The sequence below is a fragment of the Podarcis gaigeae genome (assembly GCF_964106915.1).
Source record: "Podarcis gaigeae genome assembly, chromosome: 7".
Classification (NCBI taxonomy): Eukaryota; Metazoa; Chordata; class Lepidosauria; order Squamata; family Lacertidae; genus Podarcis; species Podarcis gaigeae.
The window spans coordinates 46,471,412-46,489,191 of record NC_139683.1 but is presented as its reverse complement, the minus strand read 5'-3'; the positions used below and the strand labels follow the sequence as shown (position 1 = coordinate 46,489,191).

The following is a 17,780-nucleotide window of genomic DNA, read 5'->3' as shown; positions in this document are numbered from 1 at the left end:
AAAAAAGGTGACAACTTTGAAATGGCTCTTTTGACTGGTGGTACATCCATTCCTTATGCTATTAATTAATTATATGGACCACTTCATTTTTAGAAATGAGGAAACTTCTACAAAAAATATAGAAGAAAATTTCCAATGTCACATCACTGCTTCTACACTATCCAGAAAACAGAAGTGTATAGATATTTTATATATATTTCTAGACATGATGATTACTAGAAAAATCTGAAAAATAGACCTTTTTGCACATAACAATCACATTTACCTCATAATGAGGCCAACATTCCAGTACAGAGCAACTGAAGCCACACATAGAATGGAACGTCTGGAGACTAGAGTTCCGCTTTCTCTTCAAATTTGGATTTATGGCTACTTCCAGGATGCATATTTGCTTGCAGAATTCATGCTTCATTCATTCATTATTTTGCAAATATCTGTCATGTTCCAACCCTTTTTTAAAAGAAATATCCAAACTGAATAGCCCCCAAAGGGTTTTCTATTTAAAAAAAATTGCTGAAATTTCCCCACCCTCACACATTATGTTTCGACAGTTATGTTAGTTTTGCTGGATCAAGGGGATAATATGGTTACATTAACAGGAAATCACTCTACAACAATGATCATCTGTACTCAGTGTAAGTCTTTAGGAGGAAACGCATACGTGTGTACAATGAATTTCCTTAGACCACTGAGGGGTAAAAAAAAAGTTCTCTCTTAAACTAAATTGAGATTGAGTATTTACAGTGATACCTTGGTTCCTGAATGGCTTAGTTGTTGAACAGATCAGCTCCCAAACGCAGCAAACCCAGAAGTAAATATTCCAGTTTGTGAACGTTTTTTGAAAGCCGAATATCCAACGCAGCTTCTGCGGCTTCCGACTGAGTGCAGGAAGCTCCTGCAGCCAATTGGAAGCCGTGCCTTGGTTTTTGAGCAGTTTCGGGAGTCAAACAGGCTCTCGGAATGGATTAAGTTCGAGAACCAAGGTACCACTGTACTTTGAGGGCTCTGTGTAAACTGCAACCATAAAGATTAAAAAATCTAAGAAGTTTTATCCATAGCATGTGCTGTACTTTAGGAATTTTCTTAAAGAAACCCAGCAAAATTGAAGAGGTGGCTTGTTTTTAGTGAAGGGATGTATGTGGGCAGAGTTTGCAGCCTGTATTTTCTGTTGAACTGATACTTGCTTCTTCTTGAAATGTGATCTATACAAAATGCCACTTTGAGGCCTTTCCTGAAATGAACTGTGGTAGAGTCTTAAAATAAAGCATACTGCAGTAAATGTATCTGCAGTATTAAAATATGTGCATTTGAAAGCATTGTGCCAAAGCAGTGAATTCAGTGAGAGAATATATAGCTACCATCTGTAGAAAAATCAATTAAATTGTTCTTTAAACTCCATTATAGTGATCACAGCACTCTTTTGTTCTTGTCATCTTTTATTGAAAGTTGCAATTCACACTGGAAGTTTAGTTCTGGCATCTTGTGTACTCTGGAAAAATATGGCCTCTGTGTGTGCTGAGCTTAGCTGCCTATGGGGAGAAAGGAAAACATGGGGCTGAATAATGGGAAACAGATACATCTGCTGATTGGAGTTGCTGAGTGAGAAAGGGTGCCATCATCTGTGTCACTTGCATTCCTTATTCTTCAAACTTATTTGCTACTCTCCAACTGGCAGTTGGAGTAAGAAACAGTCATTGAAACACATCTCTCTCTCACACACGTGTATATGGAGTTCCTGCAAAGCTCAACTGTGCTATTTTGTTTTTTCTTCTTCCTGAAGTGTTTGAAGAACAATTGAGGGTCTGAACACACATGGTAAACATACAGCTGGAACCCTTGCCCAGTCATTTATTGTAGAGTCGTATTTGTTGAGTTTTTAAACATGCAATGTAGTCAGCCTGTATTAGAACCATAATGTGATATTCAGCTCTTGAGTATTAAAGCAGTAGGAGCTAACCAGAATTCTTAAAACAAATAAATTGAAATTGGGCAATGTTCCCACTGGAAAACACCTACAGACATTGCATTAGATCCAGATCAAGAAAATTGCTTTTAGTTTCCATTGCAATCAGTGGAACTTACCGTATTGGCCTGAATATAAGCCTCACTTTTTTTTCCAAATTCCGACTGTGAAAAGTTAAAGTGTGGCTTAAATTCGTGACCTTACCAAAAATTGGCTTTTATGATATCGCTACTGAAACAGACATAGGGTAAAACGGAATGGGTGTGAGTGCCTGTGGAATTTTAAGGGAGCGGCTTATATTCGGGTATTGTTTTTTTTTCCTCTCCCCCCCCCCCATTGAATTTTAAAGGTGCTGCTGATATTCAGGTGTGGCTTATATTTGGGTTAATATGGTATATCATGACTAACATTTCACATGGATTTTAGTAGGACCCAGGTGCAACGAAGCTCTTCTGAATGCAGCCCATTCTTCCCATTCAAATTACCTTCAAGATGAAATTGAAATAACACTTTTATATGCCTCCTTTTTAGCAAAACAACTGATTTTCATATTTTTGCTTTTCCTAAGGTGGTGTTACTATTTTTGTGGCCTTATATGACTATGAAGCCAGAACTACAGATGACCTTTCATTCAAGAAGGGTGAACGGTTCCAGATAATCAATAACACGTAAGTATTTTCATCTTCCTGTAGACCTGACTGCACATGTTAGGCTTGTGTAGCTGTCCACTGACAGGATGGCTACTGACTGGGATAGCTCAGTTGGTAGAGCATGAGACTCTTAGTCTCAGGGTTGTTGTTTGGAGCCCCACATTGGGCAAAAGATTCCTGCATTGCAGGCGGTTAGACTAGAAGACCCTTGTGGTCCTATGGATCTGTGGTCAATGGTAGGAGCAAAAGGAAACTGGATTGCACCCATTGTTCATTTTAGGGGTCAGGATTATCTCCAAAACAATACCATTATCTTCTTAGCTGCACCACCGTCAGAAGTGTAGAGAGTGGCAGCCTGGAAGAGGGCATTTTTCTGTGGCAGCCCCTAAATTGTGCAACTCCCTTCATTGTATAGTTTATGCCATTTGCAGAAGTGTTGCACTTCTTTACTCTGTGCCCTTTAACAGTTAAGGTTTCTTATTTTGTGGGACCCAAGTCTTGCTGAATTCATATTGTTCTAATCCATTTGGAATAGTTTTATGTGCTTTATAATTGTAACAGTTGTATTTGTTTTTTATAATTGTATAATCTTATCTTTGTAACTCATCCTGTGACCTTACAGTGAAGAGTGGGTAAGAAATAAAAAAATAAAGGGCAGGTAGTAGATCTAATTATATACGCACGCACACACTATCTATCTATCTATCTATCTATCTATCTATCTATCATCTATCTATCTATATCTAATATGCATATATCATGAAAGTTTTTGCCAAATTGGAACATGCAGTAAGATACTTCCAAGTCTTCTGAGATTCCAAGTCTCCTCTAATAATGAAACTGCTTTTTGACATTCAGAAGATGGTCATATTTTATTCCCTAATTGAAGAGTTATTTTTAAAAGTCACTTTCCATTATTTTCCAGAGTTGAGAGGACATTCTGTCTCCTCCAGGGCTTCCTAACCTTGGGAAACCAGAGCCTTTCAGGATCCATTTTCTAGATTCATCCTTTCCAATTATTGGTCAAAGGTTTACCAGAGGCAAGGTGGAAATTGACCTTTCTACTGCATACAGTTGCCCCTAATTAGGGGGGGAATTACTTGTTTCTAGTGCAACCTAGTTGAGATTCCGTTTTCCTAAATTTCAATAAGGCCATATTAGCTAAGCCAGGACTGAAGATCAGTTTATGTATGCATGTCATTTCACTTTGCAAAGTGACTTATTGTTCATGTATATTCAGTGTAATACCTTTTTTTTCCCCAGGGAAGGAGACTGGTGGGAAGCACGATCAATTGCAACAGGAAAGAGTGGCTACATTCCTAGCAATTATGTAGCTCCTGCAGACTCCATTCAAGCAGAAGAGTAAGGCATTGTTGTGTCCTTGGTCAGTCATTTCACCCATAACCTTTCAACAGAATTATAGGCAGAAGATTTATAGGCAAACGAAAGATTGTCCCATTCCAAGTACCTTGAGGGACTAAATGAAACCTATCTCTTCATAAACATTGTTTATATTTTAGCTTATATTTACATAACATACACCAGAGTTTTAGGGACGGTATTTGCATGTGTAGCTGCTGATGCAATTATTGGCCCATCACAGCCCGCAGATATTGGGTAAGGGAGAAGCTAAATTATTAATAGATACCATTTGCAACAGCTTTGGGGCCAGATTCAACTACTCTCTCATGCTCACCCGCTAGGCATGAGATGGCTCCAAGGTTTTGATTATTTGTGATTTTCATATGTACATGCAACCCTTGGAACTGAAGTCCCACATAATATGAAGGATTATTGCACATGTTTAATCTAATGCTGATAGAAGAATACTCTACAATGCTTGTGTCGTTTAACAGATTTTTATATTTACCAATATTTTTTACATTCTATCCTAGTTACTAAGGGCAACAGGGTCATGGAACACAGCTAGATGGTTACACTTCCATTGGGAAAGTGCTGGAGTACTACTTGTAGATTATGAAAGTAACCTTCCATTAACTTGCTGTGGGTGGAATTGAATAATAGTGGTTGATGACTCATGCATTAGCAAGTCCTTTGACATAGATACTCCAAGAATTTATTTATCATGCAGTGTTTGTTGCTATGAACCATACTTTGTTATCTAAATCTTGGGTGAAAGCAGTTCTTTCTCTCTCTGTATTGCTGCATTTTTAAGTGCTTTTTTAAAAAGGTTTTGCGTACTAGACAACCAGTTTTTGTCTTGCCACCAATCCACTCTCTTAAGTCCTCTGGCATGCATAGTGATCTTAGGAATAGGTGAAATTGCATCTTATGATGGTGCTGAAGTTATCCTCACCCAGGTTTTGATGCATATTTAAGGAACTTGTTAAAACACCACATCAGCTGAGAACTCCCAAATTCTTATCTGGCTCAGGTCACGATCAAATTTGGAGAAGAATTAATGGCTTCCCCCTTAATGTAATTCCATTTACCATTTGCAAGGAGGCAGCAGGAGCACTGAGCATTCATAGGGCAAGGGAGAAAATTAAGCAGAAAGGCTTTGTTCCTTCTCTCTTTCTGTTTTCCTGAGATGACAGTAAGCCTGGGGAAATATGAGACAGGTAAAGTCTCCTGTGGGGTACTGCAGTTGCAGCCACCTTTGGGAGAACTAAGTTGCACATGACCACTCTGCCTTTGTACCCAGCACATTGTTAATGAAAGCTAGAACTAGCAGAAGACTCCTTTTGCATACCTCAGTATGAATGAGCGCCCGCCATGTGGAACACCCTCCCTTCAGATGTGAAGGAAATAAGCAGCTATCTTCTCTTTAAAAGACATCTGAAGGCAGCCCTGTTTAGGGAAGTTTTTAATATTTAATTTTGTATTGTTTTTAACACTCAATTGGAAGCAGCCCAGAGTGGCTGGTGAAACTCAGCCAGATGGGCGGGGTGTAAATAAATTATTACTATTATTATTATTATCATTATCATTATGAGAAGGAACCATGTCTATAGTTTATTTTTTAATCTATAAATATTCAGTTGCATAAGTTTAATTTTGTTGCTTGCTTAATGTTTGTTTCTATGCTAGTCAGGAGTGTTTAAGATATGATAAGAGACAAAATGATATGTCACACATAACATAATGTGTTTTCCAAATTAATAAATAGTTATAAATATTGCCTCGCTTTAAAATACTGTTTGATATGCTTGACATTTAAAAAATACCACAAAACTACAATGAAACAATGAATGTTAAATGAAAAAATGTAGGGGAACAACAAAATTACATTGAAGCTACAATCCAAAGACTGCCTCAGCAAAACCAGTGATTGCATTAGTCCAGTGGAATTTTTAACTATTTTAATTGAGCAGTTAACCCCCCTTGTCATTCCACAACTGTGGGTCACAAAAGAGTTTGCCATGGGGTATGAGAGAGTGGCTAAAGTTCAAGAATAAGAATAAAGACTTAGACTATTACTGGGCCTTTGGAACAATTTCCATGGTTCTTAAACCATAGTCCATAAAGAAGGAAACCATACTTCCTGTTCAAATAGAAAATATTGCAGGTTTATAGTAGGATCAGTGTGGAAAGCCATATTCTTATCACTTGAGATGCAATGCAATTGACTTTTTTTTTTGTAAAATGTTATCTTTACAATGCAGTATTATCCAGACTGTTGCAAGAGAATCCTTATTTGACCATATATTTTTTCCTTTGAATTATCTAGATGGTATTTTGGTAAGATGGGCAGGAAAGATGCAGAGAGATTACTTTTAAATCCTGGGAACCAACGTGGTATTTTCTTAGTCCGTGAGAGTGAAACCACAAAAGGTATATCATTAATTTTGTTATTTCATAGGGCAAACAACTATTGTTGTTTATAAATACATTGACAAAAGCAAAACTTTACTTTTTTATCTTTTTTTCAAGGTGCTTATTCCCTTTCTATACGTGACTGGGATGAGGTTAGAGGTGACAATGTGAAACACTACAAAATTAGAAAACTTGATAATGGTGGATATTACATAACAACTAGAGCACAATTTGAATCTTTGCAAAAGCTGGTTAAGCACTATACAGGTAAGTCTTAAATCTTCCAGCTTCATATATAGCTGCAGAAATGAAAATATATAGAATCAGATCTTAATATTCTTAAAAGATGTATAAAGAGCACTTTTGGTCTAATGAGAGAATTTATGGAAATGACTTTTTGTTGTTGAAAAATGTGACTATCTGGGATTTTTTTCTTCTTCTAATTACCAGATCATGCTGATGGCCTGTGTCATAAATTAACAACTGTGTGCCCAACTGTGAAACCTCAGACACAAGGTTTAGCAAAAGATGCCTGGGAAATTCCTAGAGAGTCTTTGCGGCTAGAGGTTAAGCTGGGTCAAGGATGCTTTGGCGAAGTATGGATGGGTAAGCATTGCACAGGGAAGGGCCATAGTTAATTGGTGCATCATAGGCCCTACATGCAGAAGAAACAAGGTTCAGTCTGGCTCCTCCCATTTGCAAAGGATCCCTGGAAGGAGGGCTAAGAAGACTTCTGCCTTAAGGCCCTAGAGAGCAACTGCCAATCAATGTAGACAACCCTGGACAAGGTGGACCATTGATCTGATTCAGATTAACACTGCTCATCGGTTCATGAAGCATGAATAAAGGGATTTTAATATGATTCTCTCTATAGTTTTCAAAGTAAAAAAAAGATAAAGCAGTTATAGGTAACTGATTAGTGTAATGCCATTTATTTATTAGATTCTGAAAATCTCTCTCTGCTGTAACTGACAGTATAATGCACTGCTTCCATAGGAACATGGAATGGAACTACAAAAGTAGCAATCAAAACACTAAAACCTGGTACAATGATGCCAGAAGCTTTCCTACAAGAAGCTCAAATAATGAAGAAATTAAGGCATGATAAACTTGTTCCACTTTATGCTGTTGTTTCTGAGGAGCCAATCTACATAGTCACTGAATTCATGACAAAAGGTACTTGTTTCTTCTTAGATGGATACAAAAGAGATTGAAATGGAAATATTTTGTAAATTCTGTTGTTTGGTTTGCTGGGTCTCCCTTACAAATAATTTGCTGGTCTTTAAAGGACTGACATATTCTCTTTTTTCTTTCTTACATTGTCACAGTTTTAACTGCTTAGCTGTTTGGTGTTCCATTAGGAAAAATTTGGCATCAATATGCTTCAATATAAAAAACATAAAATAAAGATTCATTTAAAACTATTTCAGATAAGACTTTCTAAAACAGGGTCTGCTTTCTATGTAATGCTAAACAATAGTTCAGTGTTACATGCACAAGTCTCAGGTTCACGCACCCCCCTGTCCTTTCTTATCTGGTTGTGACCACCATGAGTCAGTTGGAAGTATTTGCTTCCTTTTTCAACTAACCACTGTTTGTCATCATGTCTTAACAGTCTTAATACTTCCAATATCCCCCTTGTAGCTATGCAGAAGGAAAAGTGAGGGAGAAGACACAAGTACAAAGCTCATGAACATAACATTAAACTGTGGTTTAGTGCTTTGTGCAAACTCAGCCTATATGTCAGATACAGTCTGACTTCATAGAGACTTTTGCATCTGAAACAAAAGGATAGTTCTTGTACTGCAGACATGCTGATCTGTTTCCAATTTAGCACTTGGTGCATCAGCTGAAATGAGGCCAAGACACAGGCTCCTGTGCTCCCCCTCTTCAGTCTCCTCCACATGGCCCAGAAGAGTATTTTGGCAATATTTAGTTATATTTTCACAGAATCCCAGCTTGTTGTTGCATATGAACTAGTTTAAAAAGCTAGTTTCATAATGCAGAGTTTAAAGTTTTAAAAAGTTATAAACCACAATCTTTGATTTTTAAACAACCATGTGCTAGTGACATAGAATAAAAAGACCGGGCGCATGAATCTCATTCCAGCCTCTCCATGTAGTGCTCAACCATGACTTAGCTTAGTGTTGTGTGCGAACACAACCATTGTCAATTAATGTTGCCTTCTGTATGTGAATGCACATGAGTGGATGAAAACTTATGCACTCAGGTGCATAGCAGTAGTAGATGAAATTTGAACTGGCTTCAGTTCCATTATTTTCCTAGCTGCTTGCTGTAAATGTAGAAACTGCTGTTGTACAGATTCTGGTAATCCAGTCTCTTTGCAAGAGGGAGAGCTCTACTCAAATGCTGCCTGTGACTAATAGATAAATCAATACTACATTTGCATCCATTTCTACAGGTCACTTGTTTGTTTGTGCATATGTGATGTAAAATTGATGCCTCACAAAGTTATGGAGGTGGTTTCTTTTTGGGGAGTCTCATGTTTAACCAATAAATTTTAAATGGCTCTAAATTAACAGCATTGAGCCTCTCATCCAGATAAACCCAAGGAATTAGCAGCAGTAGCAGCACTGCAGTCCCTTCTATCGATTCCTTCGTTTTGATTCTGTCAGAGTTAGGTTTGTGCAATATGCTTGAGACAACCCTATTTTCAACTGAGTCCCTTGCAAAACTATGTGAAATCATTGTGTTTTGGACACTATTGTGTTTTGCAAAGAATATTATCTATGCTAACAGATTCCATAGCTGAGAAAACAGCCTAGAACTATTCCCTGTAAATTACTTTAATAATGTCTCGTATAAGTTTCCAGCTGCACCTAAATAAATGCACTAATGTCTTTCTGCAGGTAGCTTGCTAGACTTTCTTAAGGAAGGAGAAGGGAAATATTTAAAGCTTCCGCAGTTGGTGGATATGGCTGCTCAGGTACTTGTTTAAATCAAGAGAAGTCATTTTGCTAGATTATTATCTTGTTACAACATGGTAGTATTGGGTAACATGTAGAAAAGGTTGAACACAACAGTCTGCTTTAACTAGTGTATAGCTTTTTCCAGTTTATGAAGAACTTTTAATTCTGTTGCAAAATAATAATTACTACAAGCTTGAATAGAATATATGCATGGTTAAGTCAAAAAATCTTAAATCTAAAAATGGTAAAGATCTAGTGTTATGTTTGTAAAATGTAACTTAGGCAGCTAAACAAGAGCAAACATGTTTATTAGTATATGTTAAGTATTTGAGAGGCTATGCGCTGTTTTGTTAATATACAGTTTTTTAAAGATTGCAGATGGCATGGCCTACATTGAAAGAATGAACTACATCCATAGAGACCTTCGGGCAGCTAACATCCTTGTAGGAGACAACCTGGTGTGCAAGATTGCAGACTTTGGCTTAGCAAGGTTAATAGAGGACAATGAGTACACTGCCAGACAAGGTATATCTGTTATTTTGTTATATTTCTTATTAACCAACAGAATTAATTTGAGAGATTTAAAATCTAGAACCACATCTGGGTTCATGATCAGCAGGGCCTAAGCATAACTGTTTGGGGCCCAATACACGCTTGTAACATGGGCCTCTCTCACACACATATTACAGTTGCATACCATTCTTGCAGTCTCATGAACCATGAAATAAAAATTTCTATTTCAATTCTGAAATCGCATTTTCTATATTTCTGAAATTACACCATGTCCTACACTGGGGCTTTTTTATAATACCTGAACCCTATCATTGCTTTATTTATCTAGCATTAGATCTAGCTTGAAGTTCAGAAACGTTATTATTTTGCAATTTGGGGGTTTGGTCCTAACAAAGGTGTTACCCCATCATTGTTTGATCCCGCCTTCCCACGAACCTGCAAACATTTTATAAGGTTATTTAAATGTTTATACTTCTGGCCTTTTTCATTGTAAAATTATGAATTCTCTCCCCAGAGTCAATCTTGCAAGTTCACACCAAAACTACTTTTTATACTTCTATCCACTTTTAGGGGCCAAATTCCCAATTAAGTGGACAGCACCTGAGGCTGCATTATATGGTCGATTTACAATTAAATCTGATGTCTGGTCATTTGGAATTTTGTTGACAGAGCTTGTAACAAAGGGTCGTGTGCCATATCCAGGTAAAAAAAAAAAAGAATAAGAATATTGTTGTTTGCTTATATGGTATCTTGAATGTGTGAGCCAACTCACTGTTCTATTTCTTGCTGTGTGTTTTTTGCTTAAAAATTCATGCAGTGGAAGATAGCCTGTTTTATTCACTAGTATTCAAAACTGGTTTGTCTCCAGCATTGTTCTCACATGTGAACAAGAGTTCACCACTAAACTAAAAGTACTGAAGATTAATTTGTTAGTTTAGTTAGGTGGTTTATGAAAGGACTAGAGCCTATAAATTATACTATTATTGATTTTGGTCACCTCAGAAAATCAATTCTCTAGACAGTATACATACCAATATGTGAAACAAGATTACACCACCACAATAATACAATAAATTCAATGCTAAAAGCTGTCCCAGCATGAAATAAAACAAATGTCCATCACAGTAAACAGAACATTTCACAAATAAAAGAGCTAAAACCAACCTATCAGCAAAGACTAATATGAAAATGATATCAATAGGCCTGGGGGTATATAAAAGTTGTTGCAAAGAGAGAGAAGGTGAAGGAGCCTCAGGTTTCTGGGGAAGAACCTGGGTGAGGAGAGCCGTGGGAAGGTGAAGACCCTCAGTCCTCGCAATTGCCTCGTTAGGGCAAGACCTACCAGGGAAAGTTGCTCTGATCACTAGGCCTGAGCTGTTCTGGTTTCTTTGGAGTTAACTTCACTTAACACTGGTTGGTTTTTTTGCTGACCTGCCCCTGACTCCAGCTCCTGACATTAACTATAGACAAAACTGCAAACTGTAGTTAACAAGACAGTGTCTATTCGTTTCAGATCTCAGTTTGTCACCCCCTAAACAAACCAAGACTTATGACTGACTTCAGGTTTGAAAACTCAGACAATCGTAGCTTAGTGACACAAACCATGGGTTTGAATTACATCTGAACCCAGCCAATATCTTGTTTCAGATACACCCGTTATTCATAGATTCTCAAAAGGCCAGAAAATCACTGGCCACTCCTTAAATGCTCTTCCATGTTCTTGACTATAAACTTCAATCCATATTGTATAATTTTAGGCATGGTAAACCGGGAAGTTTTGGAACAAGTGGAACGTGGCTATAGAATGCCTTGTCCTCAAGGATGCCCAGAATCTCTCCATGAGTTAATGAAACTGTGTTGGAAGAAAGATCCTGATGAAAGACCAACATTTGAGTATATTCAATCTTTCTTAGAAGACTATTTTACTGCAACAGAACCACAGTACCAGCCTGGGGATAATTTATAAGTCTTTGGCCTACATTCATTGCACAAATCTGCCAAATATAAAATACTTCCAAAAAAATCCTTGCTGATTGGAAGGACTCAGAGGAAAGCAAATTGCCATTTGCATGCTCTTGATGGCTAGCAAACTGGAATTCCATAATACAATTGCACAAAACCACTTTTTAAAGTGTTATACCCAAATGTACCAATGATGTGATATTTTCCTTCCTTATTCTGTCAGGGTCCACAAGAAGCATACTTTAAAATTGGTGGTAAAATGAACATTATAAGAGTGGCACAGCTAATCTATTTCTTTTTCTCTTGTCTTATCTGTACTGCAAAGGGAACACCAGCAATTAGATAAACTTCTGAATGGAAATGTTCTGAGAATAAGAAAGGAGGTGTACGGGACCAAACAATTCAGTTCCAATTTTATAAAATGCCCTGTGTCCAAAAACTGAGATAGCACTACAGTTGTGATCTTGAGACCTGACCCATTTTACATTGATTTAATTAGGATAGGAAAGTATTCTTTTAAAAACCAGACAATTTATGATAAACTTGATTAAATTGTAGACCTCAGTAGTGGAAATGAAGAGCATTAATGCACTGCAGAGATACTTTTATGTTAATGTAACTGGAAATTAGTATATGCAAGTTGATCTCCCCCCACCCCACCCCCATTCCTGCTTTACTTTAATTATAAATGATAAAGGTAACCACAAGTTGAATTAATGCAATCAGGGGGAAAGAGAAAGTCTCATCATTCTTTCAAGAGGTAGCCTTTCAGAGAGAAATGCCCCGTGAAACATGCCTCAATCTTGTGAGATTCTTTCAGGGTAGAGAGAGAAAGAGAGAGGGAGGGAGGGAGAGGTGGTTAGTAGCTACAAATGCTTCCTATAAAACATTGCTAGTTCAGGGATTCACAAAATTGCACTTCTGCTTTTCTTAAGAAGATACTCTTATGTATCATTTACAAAGTATTTATGGAAAAAAGTGTGAAAAGTTAAGGAGCCCAATATATTTAGTATTAGATTATTGACAGCAAATTATTGATGGTTAGTTGGCCCAGCTGTTGTATACTATATTCAAGCTCCAAGCCAACAGAGCATGCATACAGAGCAGGGTTTGCACATGGACGGGCTGTTTAGAAAAGCCAGACACCCAATAATAAGTGGCTGTGTGTGGAAGAGGGAGTGGTTGGTAGGATTTACCATACCCGCCCCCCTGGGCTTTGCATATTCACCCCACTAGATTCAGCTAGTGGCAAGCGTGGAGAAGCCTTCTTCCAACTGCATATTGTCCTTAGTTGTATTTGGAAGTAATAGTAGTTAACATAACCTCTGACATATCAAGCAATAATGTGCCGTTGGCATTGTTAGAATTTGCCAATTTTACTTTAAAAAAAATTCTGCACAACAAACTTTTTCTGTGAAAATTATGATCAACATCATTGTCATATCAGACAAATCATATGGATTTAGTTCTTAATGGTGACATTTGTTGCATCGGGAGTTTTGAATTCTGCTCCTACAATATTTTTTGTAAAACGGTGCAATTATGTTGCATTTTCCCTTATCATTTATGCACCCCTAACTATGAAATATTCTAAGGGTTTTATGTAGAAAATAAATTATGGGATTGTGATTTTTCCTGTATGTTAGAATGGGTAATGCAATTACATTTATGTAATAATGCAACACATCAGTAAATTATTCTGATATTGATTGGATGTTAATTAACAAATGGAACAATTCACTGTAACAACATTTGTATAGTGAGGAAATAAAAAAACACTTAACTTTATGAGCCAGTTCATGAAAAACGATTATGTATTTTAAAAAGAATGCCCTCTGTATCTACAACTTTCTTTGTGATAATTCTTTTACCTCAAATCTTTGATGTAATTAAGCTGTTTTGGCAAATAAGAACTTGACACTGACATACTTTTTTATTAAAAGTAATACAATACACTACAAAAATTATTTTTATAAAGTATGTTTTTAATTTTTTTAACAGGATTGATTTTAAATTAAATTCACCCAAATTATAGCAGCTTATCTTTTTTTTAAAAAGAAAATAAAAATCCTGATAGGTTCCTGGGCTGCTTTCTTAAGCCAGTATGACATAGGGGTTAGAGTGCCAAGGAGAGCAGGGTGCAAATCCCCACTTGGGATTCATGCTCACTGGGGGTCCTTAGGCCAGGCACTGCCTCTCAGCCTAACCTACCTCACAGGGTTGTTGTGGGGATGGGGGAGAGCTATGTGTGCCACCTTGGGCTGAAAAGGGCAACCTAGAAATGCAATAAATAAATAATTTGAACATCACTTTAGAACTCTAGAGGGTTATAAGAATCACTATTCTGTTTCATTTTGCATTCTTCTAAACATTTTTTTCAGCAGTCCATATAGACTATATCTTGCAGGTGTCAGGGCTTACTTAATTTCTCCCCCCTAGAATATTAATTACTTTTCATGAATTATTTTGTCGGTCCTGTTTCCGTATCAGGGAGCAAGTGCACCCTTCTAAGATACGCTCTGAACTGTTTCCCCTTACCAATTAACGATAAGAAAACACTAACGACTACTTTGCTCCATGTGGATGAGGCGTCTTGTGATATTATGAATGTTTTGTTATTCATTTGTGTACTTCGCATCGGTTCTTGGGCTACAGTCCCAGGACTGCAGCAGTATTTGTGGATCTTCCCTGCTCCAGTACTTTGCCAAATAGATCAGAGACTGAACTGTACCATGAATTGAATAGTATCACTGCTATGTGTGTGTGTGGATCTCAGGATTCTCTCCCCTCCACTTCCTTCCACATGTGTGAGCTGCATTGGTAGATGTTGGGGAGTTTGCACCCCACAGCAGCCTCTTGCATGAGTGGTGTGTGTGTGTGTGTGTGGTTGTGGTTTGCTCCTCAGTGGACTGGGAGTGGTAAACATAATTAACTAAGAAAATTATGCAGAAACACAGCTGAAAAGAATGGATGCCACCATTTCCTTGTGTTGCTCCTGTTCATTTCAAAGGGATCCGTGCTGGCAAAGTTCCCAACAGATTGTGCTGTTGGTTATAATTTCTCAGACACTACTTCCATGCCATCTCAGCTCGTTTTTAATGCAAACGACACAAAAGCTTAGTTTTGTGCATTGTTTCCCATGTCTTCTTCCACAACCTCATTCTTCATTCAATATTGTACAGCCAATCCCACATCTCCAGTGTACAGAAGTGCCGCTGTATATTATGACTGTAGAAATCCTAGTATACTGTTTTCTAAACAAAACAAAACGACGATGCAAACTTTTTACATGTTTTCAACTACTACATTTATTGTATTTTCAGCACTTGTGCTACTGTAATCAATCATTTAAGAATGATTTTGATATTTTAATGGAAACAGTTATGTAACATTTCTGATCAAAACTGTGTTGCAAACCTTGCCCATCTGTTTTGTTGAAGCTACATTGTGTGGTAACTTTTCATTTTTAAATTTTGGTTTGGTTTTCCTATCATGCTGTGTACACAAGCTTAAATATTTTTAATATTTTATTACTTTTGCATAATTAAACTTCCTAAAGTATAATCATTGTGTAGTGGATACTGTTTACAAAAACAAACAAACCATGGTTTAACATCTGTGGAAATCTAAGCATAACTCATTATTCCTCTATTCAGCAGTGGTGCTTATTTATATTACAGTCTATTTGTTAAATGGCATATTTTGCTAGATGTATGTCAATTCGTAACCACAGCCCTTTCCTCAAAAATGTCTGATATAAAAGTTCAAAAAATAATAGCTGTGACATTGACAATTTGTATTTTCAGACAGTATCCAGGCCACTCTTCCCCATACAAGTTTCCTGGATTAAATCAGCTTTTTCCCAGACTTATTGAAAGTGGCCACTTATTTGCCTCTTAATCTTATTGAAGTAGGCTATAGCATTATGGTAATTTGTAGTAGCACTTCATATTCCTATGAAATTATATCAAAACATCTTGCATATATATCCTATTAGATGAGGTAGTGAACCCTGATCCAAAAAGTCCCCAGTTAACAACTCCCTACTCTTTTGGAAGATGCTCATTCCTGAAACTTGCTACTTCCACTGATAACTCCCAAACGTCTCTTACCCCTGGTTTTGCTGCCTCCTAGGCCAGCTGTTGCTTTTGTTCTAGGCCAGTCATTTATCTGTGATGAAGAGCAAGTGAAATACTGTCAAGGATAAAACAGCCTTAGAAAAAATTAGTTTCCTTGCGGAGAACAAAAAGGCGTGGGAAAATCTCAGGATAACGGTGCTACAACCAGTTACTAGAAACTGGAGAGAGATGCAGGGATGATCTTTCTCTACTCTCACCCCTTAATTTCAGAAGTACAGTAGACAAACTCCCACACAGCTCAAGGGAAAGAGACACAGCTTTGCTTCCTGCTAATCAAGCAGCACTATGTGCAGTTTCAGCAGAGACCAATATCCACGGGGTTGTTCCTATGTCTTATTTATACCATCTATTTGCTGTCTCTCTTTCTCTCTGTCCGTGTGTGTGAGAGAGAGGGAGATAGCAAGTGTATGAAATCAGCTTGAGGCCTATTTTGAGTGTGAAAATGCACACAGCCTTTCACATCAGTAACGAACGACATACGTTAATTACAAGGTGTGATATTATCAGTTCCTATTTCTCTGATTTAAATATGTTTTGTGACCTGGTTCTACTGTGCTTTTATGAGCAATTTACGGTATGTATTTTCCTCCATTAGTCCATATTCTACCCGTCAGCCTCTTCTGACTTGCCAATTATGTCTCCTTACTGATTTGTTTGCCTATCCCAATAATCGACATAAGGTATTTTAATTTTTTTTTTGTCTACATAAACTGGTGTGAAGCCCAGATACCCAAGCTTAATAGTTTTTGCTGTTTTTGAAATGACTAGTGAATTTAAGAAGCATTTCCTCAAAACCATAGACTTGCAAGTACTGTACAGTTAATTTTGAGCAGGGCAACTGGACTGTGGCCACAATTAGCATGTTCCAAAAATTCTAAGGTTGGCATCGACTATTTCGACTATCGACACAGTTGACTATTTCAGAGAAGTAGGAACTTTTCATAAAACACCACCTTTACAAAGTACTCAGTCCATATTTCAATCAGTCTGCTCTCAGTATGACTTGGATACTACCCCAGATGCTTAGAAAGTTAAGATAGTTTTAATCTGTTTTAGCATTTTAACTTTGTATGTTTGAATTTTTTCCTAGATTTTATTGCTTACCCTTTTGTAAACGACTTTGGGGGGGGGTTTACAATCAAGCAGTGTATAATTTTTATGAAATAATACGTAAATAAAACAAAACTGCCATTTCCAACTGCTAGATCTCTATGCCCTCCCATTTAAATGGTGCAATGATCATGTTGCTTTTCTATCTATTGGCACTCTTTTCAGAAGCAACACAAGTATTATACTTCTCAAAGACTTCTAAGTGTGTACTGAGCTGTTCTACAGAGTCTGGTAACAATACCGATAAAGCATTTCAGGGATGCAAAACATTACAGTGGAAGCAGCTTCAAACACAGTATCATAGGAGTTCTGCAGTTTCATAGGGCCAGTTGTGCCTCTTTAGGAGAACATGTTAAATAAGGATAATACCACTTATTTCAGTCTTTTTTTATACAAGCGTATCGTGCAACCCTTCTCAAAATGGCCCAATTTCACCCCAGGCCAAAAGCTGTTCAATCAGTGATGGTGGTAAATAAGGGCTTAGCAAAAGTTTGAAACTTCTGTCACCACATACAATTCCTTCCCACTGAAACAGGGAATGTTGAGGGCTGAAGGAAGTTTACAAAAGCTGGGAAGAGGTCAACAGGAACTGCAGGAAGACCAAGGAGAAGGCACCAGAAGGAATACCAGATAATTGCAAAGGCTCAACTGGTTAGCCTTTCAGATGCTCTTACAACATAACTAGTTGTGGGGGTTTTCCAGGATGTGTTCTAACATTGGGGTTGACTTAACAGTC

At 37.4% G+C, this 17,780-nt stretch overlaps 1 protein-coding gene across 2 annotated transcripts in view; it reads left to right on the top strand.

The window, feature by feature from the left end:
• YES1 (YES proto-oncogene 1, Src family tyrosine kinase) overlaps positions 1 to 15,359 on the top strand; it is a 29,628-nt gene extending 14,269 nt beyond the window's left edge. Inside the window, exons 3-13 of one of the 2 annotated variants that reach the window (XM_083748341.1) lie at positions 552 to 635; positions 2,532 to 2,631; positions 3,877 to 3,975; positions 6,305 to 6,408; positions 6,508 to 6,657; positions 6,841 to 6,996; positions 7,387 to 7,566; positions 9,261 to 9,337; positions 9,692 to 9,845; positions 10,404 to 10,535; positions 11,591 to 15,359. In XM_083748341.1, the coding sequence (XP_083604467.1) occupies positions 552 to 635; positions 2,532 to 2,631; positions 3,877 to 3,975; positions 6,305 to 6,408; positions 6,508 to 6,657; positions 6,841 to 6,996; positions 7,387 to 7,566; positions 9,261 to 9,337; positions 9,692 to 9,845; positions 10,404 to 10,535; positions 11,591 to 11,799 (1,445 nt within the window). In that variant the 3' untranslated portion in view covers positions 11,800 to 15,359. The remainder of the gene's footprint in view (positions 1 to 551; positions 636 to 2,531; positions 2,632 to 3,876; positions 3,976 to 6,304; positions 6,409 to 6,507; positions 6,658 to 6,840; positions 6,997 to 7,386; positions 7,567 to 9,260; positions 9,338 to 9,691; positions 9,846 to 10,403; positions 10,536 to 11,590) is intronic. The other variant, XM_083748340.1, reaches the window with a different exon arrangement.
• The last annotated feature ends 2,421 nt before the right edge of the window (positions 15,360 to 17,780 follow it).